Raw genomic sequence first — 17,098 nt, forward strand, 5'->3', positions numbered from 1 at the left:
TTAATTTGCTTGTTACAGAGTTCAGAAAGAGTACTACAAAAATATCTGCCTTAAATGCCAAGAGTAAAATGAAGGAACTAGTCCTCTTATTAACCAGAAAAAACTGACTGGTATCATACCAGCAGATCTTAGCCTAATGTTGGTTTAGGCCATGTGCATTTTCCTTGTAGTGTGAAACTCATTCACTTTGCAGACAACTTCTTTTGCAGGTTTTAATATAGACTCCAGACACTGATGAAGATACCAATAAATGTATTTACTTCAGTATGGACTCTATAGAGAAGTCCTGGCCTCAGGTCTTCTGGTAACTCAATGAAAAAAACCCAAAACTGGTGTGATTTTGTAAGAGCCAGTTCTTTGAAGTCCCTATCTATTAATCCAATAAACATACTCAGTATTAGAATTACAGTGACACACTCAGTAAAAAAGAAGATTTTGGAAAGGGTAAAGCACAATCCTGTAAATACTTACCACCCCCCGCTCCCTTCTAACTGTGATACCGGAGGGAGGTGTATGTTGTCTTTGTAGTACACGAACACAATCCTAATGGTAAGGATTTACAGTACAAAACAAGGTAAGTGATGTTTCAGAAGCTGCATTATATTGAGCTGACCAGTTATGATCCACTGCCATGTCCTCAATTCTGTCACATCCACAGACAACAAGCGTAGTCACTCCCTCGTCTCCTCCCACCCACTGAGTGCTGGACAGCAATGAATCCTGATGCAATAAAAGCCAGCATTTATCTGATTCAGCTATCTAGTTCCTCACAGATCCTGTTTACAATGAACCTCAACCTGTTAAATTCCACTATTTATCTAGGGAATCTGTTCAGACATTTGAGTTCACCTTAAATACCAGAGCCAGGATGCACCACAGTCCCACCAAAATTCAAACTTGGCATCTAGAATCTGCAAGGTTCTTCAAGATTTGGTGACAAACTCACAACATGTACCATGCACAAAAAGAACATACAAAATTATTATTCTTTCACTAAAAATCTGTGCAGATCTCCTCATCCCACTAGTCTCAAAGATGAAACCTCACTTGATTTCAGGAGAGTCCCAACTTGATTATCATTCAATACAGGTAAAAGACATCTGCAATACTGCTGCATTTGTCTTTTCCTGTTATAGCTATTTTTCCTCCTTCTATCACACACTTTCACCATTTGAGCTTACTAATGTGTAGCTTTTATAGAGCATCAGAATAATCTAGACCCTGATTATCACAAAGCAACACATAGGCAGCAAAAATTAAAAATATTTTAAAGTTGTAAACATAAAAGTTTTAACAGCAAAGTTGATCAGCTCCTAATCAGCATAAATAGTCTAATTCTTTCATGCCCTTTCATCATTTCCCCATCACTACATAATTGCATTAAACAAAGAAGCCCCAAAGAATACATAAAACTCAGACCTATTAACCCTAGCTATTTTTCCTTTGGTCCTGGGTTCTTTGTGTGTTTGCCAAAAAACTACTAGCTAGTATCCTTGACCATGAAAAATAAGTACATAAAAAGATGAGCATATATAATTTCAGATGGCTGGTTGAGCAGGGCACACTGAAAATGAGATGATAGCTACTACTGTTTTATTATACATCTCATTTAAAGGATATCCACCATTTAACAGTTTAACTGCAGAAACGTGAAATGTGCATATTCACGTTTCCTGTTTCTCCATTGTTTGATTGGTTTCTCCCTGTTAAATCACACTACCTGAGGATGTCAGAGCAAGGATTTTCCAGCTTTTTTGTACTCCCACTGAGGCACATTGGCCTCTGGGTCTTAAAGACGCTGTGAAAGCTGCTAAGACACGTTATGTGTACAGACAACAGAATTTCTCTAGTTGGGCCCAAATTCCACTAGGACCCTTTCATCACTCTTGAGCATTTGAAGAAGCATTGCGTTAGATCTACGCAGAGAGGTGTCGATCATCTGAAGGAAGGAAGGAGGAGCATCAGCATTGATGCAGTGAGCTCTCAAGTGACAGGAAGACCCTGAGGTGTCTCGTATCAGAGGTCAGGTCTGGATTTTTAAGGTTCATCATTGCCAGGCTAACCAAGAGTATTCACCCTGAAATGATGAAACTCATCTAAGCGCTGGATCTGGGTTTTGCGGTAATGTTTGGTATAGATGCATTTGGTTCAGGTTCTTCAGACTCAGTAAGACAACTAGATTTGTATTTATGTCACATAATTTCAGAAACTTGTGAGGTAACTACATACCTCTTACTTAGAATCAGCATATTTTTCTTTCCTGCCTCGCCTGTAGATAACATGCATTAGTTATATAGTAACCATGACTATCTCAGTAAAACAAAGTGTGGAAATAATGAAAAGCCTTCAGAGGCATTACATGCCCTTGGTAACCTAGCTCTGCAAGACAGATGTTGCATGCAGAGCCATGCCACTGAAAATCACATGTACATGTATGTATCTACAGCGTGAACACTTACCCAGTCCTCGAAGTGACGGCTCCCGTTCTGCAGCAAGTCCTCAAACTGTATAGTGCAGTTAGCTACAAAATCGTCGTACCCGATGGGGGCATCATGGAAAACAGCCATCTCTATCTTCCTGCCATTACAAACGTCGGTGACAAATTCATCGTTCCAAGCAGGACTGTTGGTCTTTTGCTTGGTCGAGGTCTGCCCGATCCTGGAGTCATCCACATTGAGGGCGATGTAAGGGTCCAGCAAAAAGGTCTGTGGCCTGGGACCCACTGCATGCCTCAGAGACCACGCCGTGGGCTTCAGATTCACCGCCTCGCAGATCTTGATTTTCAGCAAGCCATTGAAAACCACCATGGCTGGATAGCTGCACTTTTCCCGGGATCAAACACTCGCTCAACGCACTCGCACCGAGAGGGAGGGAGGTCTCGCCAATAAATAGGAGGGCAGGTCTGGGAGGTGGGGGAGCAGGGTACGGTGCGGGTCCCTTCTCCTGGCTGCTGCTGTTACCTTTGATTATTTAGCCTTTGCTCTTGCGACACCCAGTGAATACATTTATTTTCTTGCCCGTGTTTCTAACGGAAAACAAGGGAGGGGGGCCGCCGGGGAGGGGGAGGCGGCCGCGGCTGCAGGAACCCCCGAATGCTATCAAAACCCGAGCATAATCAATCCGGGGGTAAGCAAGAGCCTTCTCCCTTCACCCTGACCATAATCCTGGATCAGTCCTGGCAGAGGAAGCAGAGCCGCGATCCCGGGCTCCCGCACACGCCAGTCCTGCCCGTGCGCCGCACAACAATACACACACACGCATACACACACACACACGCACACACACGGACCAGAAACACCGGCCGACCCACCAGCCCTGCCTACTGCACAGCCTCCGCTCAGCAAACATCCACCCGGGGACCTTCCATCCGCGCCGCCGCCCGCAGCCGCCCGTCCTGCGCCGCCGCCGCCTCCTGCTCCGCCGCCGCCAAGGCCGAGGACCCAGCGGAGCGACCCCCGCGCATGGGGGGCGCCGGCAGCGGAGCGGCCCGCGCGGGTCTCGGCGGGCTCCGGCTGGGCGGCCGCCGCCCTGGCGATGGGCAGAGCCGCCACCGCCTCCCTCCCGCCTCCCTCCCGCCGGCCGCCCCCCGCCCGCCTCCCGCCCGCCGCCTCCCCTCGGCCGCCGCCGGCCGCCTCCCTCCGCGCAGCCCCCGCCCGCTGCCGGTGCCGCTCCGCCGCTCGCTCCAGCGCAGGAAATGCGCAAAAGACGTCAGTGTGTGTGTGTGGGGCGAGTGAGCGGCGGCGGCGGCAGCCCCGGCCGTGCGTGTGTGTTTCTGTGTGTGTTTGAGTGTAGAAAGTTTTGCCGGTTGGGGGAGCAGCGCGGCCGTCACCAGTCGGGAACCGCAGCGGGGGTCGCGCTCCCCGGGCTGGGCTTGCCGCTCCTCCACACCCGCCGGGCGGCTTTCCGCCGGGCGGCTTTCCGCCGGGGACACTGCCCGCCCCGGCCCCACGCCTCCTCCGCCTCCTCCTCCTCCCGGGATAAAGTGATGAACCAAACGAGGGTAAAGCACCCCCGGACGCCTTCCTCCCCGACCGCCTTTATTAACGTGCTTGACCACCAAGGTCCTGCGCGGACCGGGACCACCACTCACGCCGCGCCCTTCTGGCGCCGCGGTGCCGGCGGACGCCCCTTCCCGCAGGGCTTCCCGCCCCTCGCCTTTCTCTCCGTGATCCCCGGGACGCCTCTGCCCGCGTCTGACGGGCAGCGAACTCCGCCGCCCCCGCCCTGCCCCGCCGCCTGACAGCGCCGAGCCCCGGCCCGCGTCTCCGCCACCCCCGCCCACCGCGGCAGCGGCACAGACAGCGCTACGTCAGCGGGGGCCGGGCCGGGCCGGAGGAAGAGTTTCCCCGCGGTGTGCGAGCGCCGGGAAGTGCTGAGCGCCGCCAGGGGAAGCGGCCTCCCGGGGCCCGCCCCGCCCGGCCCGGCCCGGCTCGGCTCGATCCGACCCGGCCGGGAGGGGCTGCCTGGGCTGGGACAGAAGCCGCCTGTTGGCCGCCCGACGCCCCGCGGCTGTGGGGCACTGCCAGCCCCTTTGTCTGCCGCGATCACCTGGCCCGTGCCTGCCCCACCTCAACCCGCGGCGCCTCCCCGCTGCCCCGAGCTGGAGCTGAACGGGAGACGGCAGGCCGGCGATCGCCACTGCCCTGCAAGCGTATTGAAAAGAAAAAAAAAACAACCACAAAACCAAACCTTCTGACAGTGTAAAGGGGTGTGAGTACTGTGTTCTTTAGCGTTATCTGCACGTCATGAAAGATTTCAGTAATTTTTCATCACCGTGGTATCAAATACCCAATGAAATACCCGTGAGGCTACATGCCGCCTGACTTTCTCCTCCTCAGAACAAACGTACTCGGGATCTGGATGGTTTCCCATGGTGAAAATTATTGTTGCCTTAATTATTTTTAGCCACTGATTTTTCCTTTGTGTGTGTGTGTGCTTGTGTTGAGAAAGTCACCAGGAAATGGATGGACTTGGCCCTTTGATGGGATTTCAGTTCGCTGTAATATCACAAGAGAAAATGCATCAGTCCTGGCACTCAGGAGAGCAGCTGGGGTACTTCGAAGAATCCGCCAAAGTAGGAAGCTGGATTGCCTAGATCCTGTTGAATAAGGACATAAAAGATGAGCACCCAGTCCTTGATCTGGACCTGATATTCCTGACTGGAGAGGAAAGAACAGATAATTATGGATTTCTGCAGATAATGGCTCAGGAGGCAGGTGTTATATTTGGAGCTAATGAAACAGCTCCAGTATCTGTGCTTCCAGAGCAGTTTCCAGATAGGAGATAGGGTACTAATGAAGCCAATGGGTCATGAGAGCATTCGCGTTAATGGAAGACAGACTTTCTGGTGCCTGTTGCCACTTAGTCTACTAGTCAAAATAGAAGTACAGTAAAATCTCAATGTTCATTATCATCTTGACAATCTCCAAGTAGAATCGTTTGATACAAAGCCTGTGGTATGGAGCCAATTATGGGAAAGGTCTTCCTTTGCAATTCAGCCTTTCCTGGGCTCACAGCAGCCGTGAGACATCTATCACGTTACTTTTGTAAAAGACCATACTCGCAGGCCCCACCAGAAGTACAAGAAGGACCTGCTCCTTTCCTCCCGGCCCCATTCACTACCTGCTGCATATAGTACTATATATTAAGCTATATGGTCTTACAGTTTGCGTGTGAGAAAGAACACTATAATTAAATCTTTTGTCTGGATATTTTTGTGGTCTTTCTCAATAAGGGCAATGTAAATACTATGCTCCGTTTCCTTAGATACTTATTGGGAAACATGAAAGCCAAACTGATACACTGTTTAATTTTTTTTCTGGTTATTTTTAGAGAACTACAACTGTATGTATTCTGTTTGCCCAAGGTAGGTAAACAGAGTCTCCATGGTGAGTTTAATGACCTAGCATCTCTCTGAGATTACACATTCATATTACGAAAGTCTGAATAAATACAGACATTATTAACACAGCATACAAAATAATAAATAGACCTTTTATTTGGCTAATTACATATAAAGTCTACTGCATACCTAGCTAGGCCCTGATCCCTAATTCAGCCCATCTGCAATTTTCCATACACTGAAGCAAGCTAAAGTTTGGTTTCACAAATTATTTCTTCTAAGAATAAATGTCTGTCTGCATGAACAGGGATTTACAAGCTCACTTAGGATCAAACAGCTCCAGCCTTACACTGCTTAGAAAAATACAAATATCTTGCACAGCTTTAATTTGGTTTTAGATTTGGGTGGGGTTTTTTGTTTGGGTTTTTTTTTAAATTATATTTCAGAAAAGCATGTCTATGTCAAGCCTGAACTTTTATCACTAAGCAGTTCTAAACCAATGTACCATTTAACAGTATTCTTAAAATGCAGTAAGTCAGGTACATGTAGCAACATTACAATGCTTCTTGGAGGCTCAGTGGTTGCAAAAACTCTGAGTAATAGGAGCAAAGAACATTCCAAGTACCATTTTCCACTTGAAAAGTTTTTTAATATTTTTTCTAAATAAAAGTATTTTAATATTTTTCTGCTTGCTTTCTGAGCATGCAGAAGGATTTGGTTATTTAAGAGCAGAAGAGCAAAAGCTATTCTGTTTTGCACAGGGGGGTGTGGAGAGGAAGATGCAGCTCTTGCAGTATTTCCCCTGCAGAAGGGCAGTAAGAAGTATTCCAGATGCATTTCTGTTCTCCATTACAAAGGCTGCAGCAGCACAGTAAACCATGGCCTGAAGCTTTATTACATTTAGGTATTTTTCCCAGCTATGTTTTTGGGGTTTTTTTAATACATGGAGGGTCTATGGGGTATCTAGACTCAGGACTGGTTAAGGTGGTCTGTCTACTCTCCAGAAGTAACTTTTGCTGGTAGAAGCCCCTTTGTTCAGCACTCTGAGAGCAAACAGCCTTTGTGTCAGGGCTGCTCTTGCTGTGGGCTGTTCAATTGGAAAAGGAAACGACCCCCAAGAGATCATAAAAACACAGGCTAATTGCATCAGCTTCTATTTTCATTCTTACTTTAGGAAAGAGGCTACATCAAGCTGATAAGGGATAGCAGCAATGGCAGCGCCAGCACGCAGTCACCTGCAGACAGCGGCCTCCCAAGGCACGGTTTTACTCCTGCAAATCCCTTTTAGGCTGCGCCTGCCCTGTGTCAGGTAGTGGCGGTGGCAGCGGCAAGGAGGGACGAGCAAGCTGTAGGCAGCCTGTAATCTCAGACAGCCCCTGACCTTTCCCTGGCCTGTGCATCCTCCATGGCTCTGTGGAGAAACAGCACTATCTGGTGGAGAGAGGATGCAAAGTCCTGCCAGGAGTCGCGTTAGGCTTAATTCTGTTATTGCAGCCACAGTTGAAACTGGGTTTCAGGCGTTGCTGCTCCAGATTGATGGATAGTTTAACTGCATTTTAAAGAGGATTTTTTTTATAGTCCCATTATTCCTAAAAAAACTGTTCAAACATTGGAGAAAAGTCGTCAAATTTTCATGCTTTTCCAAGTTCAGCAATATGAAAGAAGGAGAGGAGATTTTGTGTTGTTTTCTTTTTAAAAGGAGCATGATTTCTTAGAGTTATACTAAACCAATAAACAAGGAATAAAATCAGGCTTGAATGCAGGAGAGATTTTTGGAAACACCTTTATGCAGAGAATGAAATGAAAGCCAGACCCCTCATTACAGGCCCTGTGAAAATTGAGGAACTTTGAATCCGCTCTGGACAAGAATATATTCCAAGAATATGAAGATATTCACCAATATGAGTATATCCACTGAATTCCTTTGAACTTAATGGATATGCTTATGCAAGTGCAATAGCTGGGTGTTAGTGGAATCCATCCTCTCCTGGCAAGAAATCAAAGATTGCTGTCAAATGCTGACTATCTTTGAAAGTCAAATTATTATTTAGTATCTAATTTTGGAGGCACAGTTATGAAAAAAGCATCCTCAAGAGCATTTTCACTCCTGTCATGATGCACAAGATCTTTCAGGTATACCAATAGCAAATCCATGTTTTCTAAAAATAAAGACCAGTCTCAGTGAGCTTGGTCCAGCCTCCTACTCCATTCCAAGATTTCCTTTGTGTCCAGCCAATTTCCTACTAATTTATTCTTCACTCCCAAAGTATGTACCTGAGGAAGTTACTTAAGGCACTCCCAATGCTCCCTGTGAAATGTCTCAACATAAGGGATCTTGTCAATGTGTGATTAATTAGGTCTCCAACTCTCTCTCTAGTGTAATTATACTTTTGGTAGTCTTCCCAACCTCTTTCAAACGAACATACTAAACACTAGCTGAGTGTGTCAGCTTTTACTGGGAATAAATCTCTGAGAGTACATCTGCATGGATTTGCAGCTTTAAGGTACGTGGTTCTGGTGGGCACGGTGACATGGTGACTTCATTGCAGTGTCTACCAGCCAGCTTGTTCTCAGGTATGCACCTGGTTTGCTAGCCAAGACTGAACCCCATGATATCATACCTTCCCAGCAGTTCTTATCTCTGCTAGATAGATCACAGCCAGTCTAAGCATATCTGCACGTGCTACAAAAACATACCTCTCCAGTTGCAGAACATATGCTTAGGTCACTTCTAGGCTAGAGATTTCTGGCTCAGGCAGGGCTGCAGAGCAGTATGATCTCAGACAAACACAGCTGTGCCAGGGACTCTCACCATTGTGGGAGCGGGTGTTATTATTTTATTGCTTGTGGATGGTCATTTTTTAAATTGATATAAAAGGTTTTGTACATCTTTCTGGTAAAATATAATGGAATTTCTATACTTCTATATGTACCCCAGATATAAAAATAGGCTTCCACTTCATCACCTACATGTCTTCTCTCAAATTTCACATGAGTCTGCTGACAGCATTTACTCTGGGTTTGCCATTTGCAGGATTGTTACTATTCTATACAAGGAATTGCTGGAAAAACTTCTGAAGGGTAAAACCAAGCTCTGGTCTGTTCCTGGTTTATCAGCCCTCATCTTGAGAATTTACACCAGGTTTCTGGGGCAGGGAAACTTGGAGTTACCTGACATTGCTCAGGTCTACAATAGGAGTCTGTTGCTATTCAGACTCAGTGATTAGATTGTCATTGCTGGAAGAGGTTTTGGTAGAGAGTTACAAGGAAAGATTTCTGGAATGGATCAGGATTCAAGAGACAACCCTCTGCCCTAGATCAGCCTCTCCACACACATGGGGTGAGCCTTGCAAGATATTTTTTCTAAGAGTACAGTTCACTCTCTGCATCAAGACTAGAAGAGGACAGGAACACGAAGGTCAGTCTTCCCTTTCCAGGCTGTTGCTTTCTTGAGCAGCAAACAGAAAAAAAAAACCCTATCGTGTATATGCTGCTTGAATGAATGATTTTGTATTGAAAAAACCAAACCAAACCAACCATGCACAGTAAGTAGAGAAAAGGACCGGTCTGTTTCGTTCCTTCTCTACCAGCTACACAGTTTCAGGCAACACAGTTTGCTGATTTCAGCAAACACAGTCTAGTGCTGAATGTGATTCCTTTCATGACGGAAAAGCTGGCCAATGGGTTGTTACAGCCCCCTGAGGCTGGACACCCAATGTATAGTGGGGTTAGCTGTCAATTACTCATACTTCTCTTGGCTTTTGCTGGTTTTATTTCTTCCATATTGTACCAAAGTATTGTTGCATCTAAAAACTGTTCTTAATTTGAGTTGGACTTCCCCAAAAGAAACTGTGAAGGGAGCTGAGCGTGTTTACCTCCAGGAAATAGAATTGATTCTCTGCTTTCTTGTATACTACAGGAGTGGAAGCCACATAATGCATGGCAGGATACAGCATACCAGGCTAGAGGGGTTTACTGTTCTGCTGATCTATTTGGTTGGAGTGCGCCAGAAGAAATTTGAAAAGAGAAACTCCATCTCTTGGAAGCTTGATATTTACCTGCCTAGCCATCAGCAGATACAGTAATGTTTCCAGAGAGCAGTGGCAGGGTGTATATTCTTTATTGAAGCATTGCTAGCATTCATCCTACTGTCTTACCCTGAACGCTGTGCAGGATTTGGACCATCTGTCTCTAATATGTGTGACACTCCAAAGCAAACTCCTTTCACAGTTGTTAAGTTGCAGGGGAGTAATAAGTGTGCCCAAGGTGTAGCTATTGTTACCAGCTTCTGTTAATTTTTTTGATGACTTTAAATTGTGCACATTGTTGGCTCAGTAGTATAAATGAAATGTAAAAAGAATAGGCTTTTCAAGAGAAGGTAGTATCATTGCTTTACAACACAGAGGACTGAGAAAGAGAATGAGTAAATGGCTGTGTTTTGGAAGTACCTCTGAATTTTCAGTGCTTTATTGTAAAATTCAGTGCTAACTGTAAAATATCTGACTAGAGATGTTTTTGGTATCTCAAGTTAAGTGGACAATTTAAGGAATTTAGTCCTTATCACCTCTTAAACTTGCATATGAAGTCATTAAAAGAGTCACTAAGAAAAAACAGTATGTTGTTATTCTCACAGCCTTCCTCCAGCTTTTCTCCATGGTAGTATTCAAGAGGAACTTTGTAAAATTGATAAATAAAGAGAGAATAAAGATGTGATGTAATGATTTACAGTATTGGAGTGCTGTCATTCAGGACATGTAGGATATGCTGAGCTGTATTTTTTACTGGCTTCATTAATATGCTACAATGATGGCCGAAACATAAAAAGACCTATATGTATGTGCATAAGAATATACAACCTGAATAATCAGGATTCAGGACTCTTCAGGAGATTTATTCCTGAAGAATATGTCTTTGGAGAATATGTAGTACATAGTTTCACAAGTATTTATATTTTTTTCTTTGAAGTTGCTAAAGTCTAGTTTCATTTTCAAGTATAGGTGTCAATTTCAACTTTAAAAGGTCATGGACAGTCCAGAAATGGTTGTTGCTTTAACATATTTCTCATAAGCAGAGGCAGAGTGTCAGTGCTGGGTGAGACCTTTGAGGTGTGGACTGACAGAGATGTCTTTTCCCATGAAAATATGATGTTTAATGGGCCTCTACTGGCAAACACAGAATAGAAAACAGTTGACCACTAAACTGCCATGACTCATGACTTTGGAGTTCACAAACAGAATAAAGACACAAAGGATTAGCAGGTCATAATTACTCCTCAACAGTTTATTTTACTTTTCTTTTTCCTTTTTATCTTTGTGTGGGGGGTTTTAAGTCTGTCCCACTCCATTTTTCTTCTGCATATACATGCTCCAAACATACCCACCTAACTATGTGTCCAGCTAAGAGCTTCATCTCTTCTTAGTGTTTTCTGTTCTGGATTTTAGAAGCTCTTAATAAGCCAAAGAATGTCTTCTTTCAGTGTAATCTCACTTTGCTCTAACAGCACAAGAGGGACAGAGAGCAAAAGATGTGATCCCATAGCAGAACACTTGTAACAAGACAGGGTATGATGCACTCCCATTGCATGCAGGTAATAGGGAATTGCTGAGTCTGAGCAAAGCACTAGATGTCTGAGTTAGTGCTACCTAATTAGTAATTATACCTCTGTAACCTCATAGGTATCTACAAAACTTTCACTCATCTATCCTCAAAGCATCCTCTTCACTTTAATACTTACATTTTGGGATATGTTAGCTATTCTATGAAGGCAGAGAAAATAACTTTTAAAATATATCCTCTATCATAAATATTTCTTCTTTTAGAAATACCAGGTATTTGGGGGCAAAAAGAAAGTACCACAGACTACAAACTTCCAGTATCTGAAACCAATCTAGGTCTCAACTGAAAATAATCTGTCATGGAATTTAAAGTTTTAATGTTAGCCAGTTTGGTTCGTTGTTGGTTTGCTTTTGTTTTTTTAAGGAAAGCAGACACTCCAAAAGAAATGGGTGAGAGTTAATTGCCTTCATCTGAATCTCATATGAATATGTCAGTTGTTTCTTATGTGAATTTAAATGAACTAGTACAAGTATACTTGGCCTAATGCTGCTCTTGTAAAGTCATATATCTAACCGATCCAAAGGAATCAAATGTAGGGCTGCTGACTCTTATCTAATCCAAGATAGGACAAGTTATAATTGGATTTTTTTTTCCCAGGTAGTTAATTAAAAAGTTTAAATTAGATTAGTTATGGTGTTTCTTTGAAAAAATATTAAATATTAATAAAACCATTGCAGGGGTTTTTGTTTGTTTTGATCGTAACTGTCAAAGTAGTTTGGTGAAGAGCTATGTCAGAATTATAGGGACACTGCATTTTTCTGAAGTATTTTTCATGAAAACTGTTTCCCCTCTCTAATATTAATATAACTGAAGGAGCCCCTTGGGAGATCTTCAGTATCCATGGTTTTAACATTCTCTGAGTCTGGGGAATCCAGTATTATTCACCCATTCTAATGCAAAGCAAAAGGAATTTGTTGGATCTAGAGGTGTAGATATGATGCTTTAAAAAACAGCATAGAAGAAAAAAACAATGTTTCTGCTTATGAATAACTCTACTTTATGCTCCAGTTTGTATTTGACTGTTTTTTTAATACTAGGTTTAGGATGTTGCCACTTTTTTTTTTATTAGAAAAAACACATATTTACAAATTAAATGAGTGGGTCCTTTATGTACCTCTTCCTCTAACATATGGAAGTAGTTCATTCTTGCTGCAAAACAGAGAAAGTTGTGATCTGCAGTAAGGAGTCATAAGGTAGAGAGGAAGGAAAGGGGGATTAGCAATTAGGTTAGAAACTCTAATAAGATCTTATAATTAGCAATTATTTATTGTCACAGAAACAGCTATTATCCAGTATAATCAAAGTAATCTAATCTATAATTCTAATGTTTTTTTCCCAAGAAAATTTTCCCAAGAAAATACATTGTGCCAATGTATTTGTAATTTTACAATATACTTCATTTGGACTGAAACTTGTAGTTTTTCCTGAAGTATTTTAATATAAAAGCTTGAGTAATATAGTTCCAAATATCTCTAAGTTATTTATGTATCAATAACATAACCTTATTCAGACATTTCAGTAGCATATTTTATGCCTGAATATTTCAATGATGGCAAAGGACAGAAATGTCACACCTAGTTTGTTTTGGGCTGGTTTTTCTTTTTAGTTTGGTGTGATCTAAAAAATGCCAAGCCTGGAAAAATGAGTGTAGTTGTTTCAAAGTTTTGAGTTTAAGATGAGATATTTTCCTCAATAAATCTTCATCTGGGTTTGTTTATCATCTCTCTCTAAAAGGACAGAAACTGACAGTTTCAAATGCACTAAGATATCTAAATATTACAGTTCTGGTGTCCAAGGATGATGATGCCAAGGTCATGAGGCAAAGCTCCCATTGTATTTAGCGCTCTGAAAAGGTCCAGCATTGTACTGAGGTATAATGGATTCAAATAACTAAATTTTATGTGATGTCTATTTTGTATTTTTGGAAAGATCTCAGATGTCTTCTGCTGATTCAAAAACTTATCTGATGATTGGATCCACATGAATATCTATCATGAAAACAGACAAGCAGAAATGAGAGGGAGTTCAAATACTTTGAATCTGGCTTTGAGTAAAACCCACTGAATCTTACCTCATCCATCAGGTCATTAATGGAGCAGTTCAGGTCTTTCACTGAAACCTAATACTCTGTGCTTAGGGAATACAAGTCCACTGATGAGAGACAGCATTCACAAAGGTGTTTGAAGTTGGCAAGCTGTGACATGTTGCCACTCGCCTCTACCCATAAGGACAGTGCATCACCATGTAGAAAATAGAATGTGGATGGTTTTCTTCTCTTTCTTGATTATTAGTGGATTGCATGAAGTGGATGATAACATATTTATTGCAAGCTGTCTGAAATACCCTTTATGGGGATTTTTTTCCTAGCTTTGCAGGTGAGTGCTTATTTATCTCAGGAGGCAACCTGTAGTGCTATCACAGCTGTTCAGAAGCCATGAAGCTTTGTAGTGAAGCATATGGGCAGGTTAAAAATTTGTTTGTAACTGCAGCAAAGTGCTTCAGATTAAAAAAGGACGTGCTGTGCATACAGCCTTTTCTGAACTGGATCTCCATTTGACATAAGTGAGTTTAGGGAGCTTCAGCTGAAGGTAGGGCAGACTAAACAGCAGCAAGTTACTGTGCTGGAAGGATGCAATTACTGCAGCTGAAAGGCACAAATGCTCCATCCTCAATAGATAGGAAATACTGGATTAATTTACACTGCATGATTAAAGTAAATATTCCTGGGAATTGTCCTGGATAGGAATGTTCTCTAGGTCTGTCCTTCAAACAGCTGTTCAACATACCTGCTTGTCCGGCTTTGCAAGACAGCATTCCAAAGCTTTCTTAGAAGGGCAAATAAAAATTTATTTAATTCTATGGAAGGTCCTTCCAAAGTCCACATAAAATTCACTCAATGCCTCTTTTAATGGGCCAAGCACTGGGACCTGCATCTTTCTGTTTCTTTTAACTTTTCAGTTAACTTTTTTTCACAAAGACACCCTATGGGAAAGTGTTTCTCAAACTGGGCAGAAAGAGATCCATCTAGGTATACCAAGGGGGAGTAGTGGGAGTGCTCTTTGGTATTGTGTGTACTTACCACTGGGATACTTAGTGACATTGGTTTATTGTCCAGTAGCAACATTTATTTCTGTTGTTACAGAAGCAACACTGTTGAAGTATGGGTTGTTGCTTGACGTCATTTTGTTTGACAACAAGTTGAGAACACAAGTATCTGCATTTTTGGAGGAGCTGATGTTGAATTGCTGCAAACATATTAAAATACAGACAGACAAAACAAACAAGTTAATACAATTTTGTTTCCCATAATGATTCTTGTTACCTGCTTTCTTGTCACACTACTGTCAGGTCTAATAATGTAGGTGTCAACTTCTACTCTGAATTATCTTCAGAGTTGTCTTGTGGATCTTTTTGGCAGTGAAATCTTCAATCACAGCCTGTCCAAGATACAATGGAGCATCAGCCTGCTTTTTTAGTTATGACAGATATATTCCGGTGCTGCTCCTATTCATTCAGAATCTTGTAAGGATTTGTGTAGGTTTTTGCCTAAAACAACATGCTGGTTACTCTCATTTATCCCTGTTTGCATAAATTCATGCTGTTGATTTTCACTTTCAGGTTCCTACGCAGCCCATCCCCACACCGCCTACAATGGCTCCTTCCTAACAAGATGTCAACACCTTTCTTTGAGCGCTGACTCCAGAAGCAGGAGAACTCCTTTCTTCTGTTTTAATTCAAGTACAGAAGGGTTTTTCCTATGTTGTCCATATGCCTAATAGCTCCCTGAAGGGACCTGTCCATCTGTCCATTGGGCTTCATGCTCAAAGCTCTCCTTTACTGTCACACCTACAAAAATACACAATACCCGTCTGTTTTTACTCCTATCTATAGCTTGCTATACAGGATCCTGCTCCCTCACAGCAGCTTCCAGTTCTTGTGACTGTATAGAAACAACAATAAGGACCAAATCAGCAAAAGGTATTTCATAGCAATGGAATACTGTTCTTCTGAGAGGTCCAAAGCCAGCTGATAGCAAAAAACCAGCTTCAGCTGAATCATGTCAGATTAGGGAACAAAAAAATAAGGGACTTTGAAACTCTTATACAGGTGCCCTCTATACTTCTCATTTGTGAAATTGTTAAATCCCTACCAAAAAAGGCAAAAAGGATGAGCAGCAGGCTTTCTAATTTTACCAGCTGTAGTAAGCAAAACTCCCACAGTTCATGGGCAGTAACTCTTCAGTGAATGGCAGAGATCACTGTAAGCCGACCTTCAAAGTATTTAACCAGTGCTTTTTCCTAAAGCAGCATGCTAAATGTAATATCACCTTCCCTCCCAAAGATGGATGACACATTTATTAGGATACATTACTTCTGATCTGATCTTCCATCAATTTCTCTCACTTTTACTACCTATAAGTGCCATTTGAAAGAGACTATTTTTAAAGAGTGAGACTTTCAAATTAATATTGTCTAAAAACTCATCCAAATGCCCAGGAGAACCTGAAGCCTCTATCATACCTGTATAAATTCTAACTATAAGATTAACAAATGATTGCATGGCAGTATATTTGGTGAAATGACTCTACTTTTCTTCACTAATGAAGGGTGAAATGGCCAGCTAAAAAGAGAACTAAGCAGCTAATGGAAAAGCACTTTATTTAGGAATGTGAGGAAGTATAATATGCCACGCATATCCTAAATTAAATCTTGTGGCATAGCAGAGCTATGACTGCAAAGCCATCATGTGTATAAAGGTGGGAGTCGGCAAATAACTGTGTCGGAAGCTCAAAGTTTTCTCTTTAATCTTGTAATGTGTTCCCTGGTATTTTATTTACATAAGCAATTACTTCTGGCTATATATAGTTAGCTACTGTAATAGTTATTTTACGGAAATAGCAACCGAGTTTTATGTGTCAACATTCTCCATTCACTGGAATTTTTGGAACTTCTTGTCAGAGAATGAATGACCTGCAATGCTGCAGGATAACTGAGACAAATACAAGCAACAGTTTTCTAGGCCTTCTAGTACTATTAAAGCTGAGGTTGCCATGTCACAGTTTGTTGAACCTAACAGCATTGGTTTAAATTTAGCAGAATTGACACATTAAATATGTTTATGTTGCTTCCAAAATGTTGGCTCCATTACAAAACACTGTGCACCCTTCAAACTGAGAAGATATTGAGACTAAATCTGGAAGACTGATGGCAGCTGTTTAACAGAATGGTCCCTAGGATTGCTAATAGAGCCATTTTCCAAGTATTTTTAACAAAACTGCAGGCTGCCATGCTTGTGAAAATACCAAAAGCAAGCTCTAACTTCTCCTGGGGAAGGCAGAAGGTCTGGATCTAAAAACACATATCTCCCTGCAGCCAGGAGCTGCATCTTTTTCTCATTTGGGATCAGACTAATCCATCTCCAGCTGCAGCTCTGCTGAAGACAGTGGAATTTCAGGCAGGTGGTAAAGGTCTTAAGTGACTCTTATTTTCATCTTTACCGTTGTGTGGATTTGACTACACACTTAAAAGCCCTCTTTTGGATTTTAAAGCATCAACTGGCTTTCAAGGACAGGAAAAGAGAGGAAATGGTGACTGAGAATGAAAGTTCTCCAAATGATGATCTGTATCAGGGTGTCTAGTA

The 17,098-nt window shown here is 42.5% G+C and overlaps 1 protein-coding gene across 1 annotated transcript in view; it reads right to left on the minus strand.

Moving 5' to 3' along the window:
- Positions 1 to 2,814, minus strand: part of PRKCE (protein kinase C epsilon) — a 284,544-nt gene extending 281,730 nt beyond the window's left edge. The window contains exon 1 of the mRNA XM_084203613.1: positions 2,460 to 2,814. Within this exon, the coding sequence (XP_084059739.1) occupies positions 2,460 to 2,807 (348 nt within the window). The 5' untranslated portion in view covers positions 2,808 to 2,814. The remainder of the gene's footprint in view (positions 1 to 2,459) is intronic.
- Between the last annotated feature and the right edge of the window lie 14,284 nt (positions 2,815 to 17,098).

Source organism: Fringilla coelebs, assembly GCF_963513975.1.
Source record: "Fringilla coelebs genome assembly, chromosome: 3".
Lineage (NCBI taxonomy): Eukaryota > Metazoa > Chordata > Aves > Passeriformes > Fringillidae > Fringilla > Fringilla coelebs.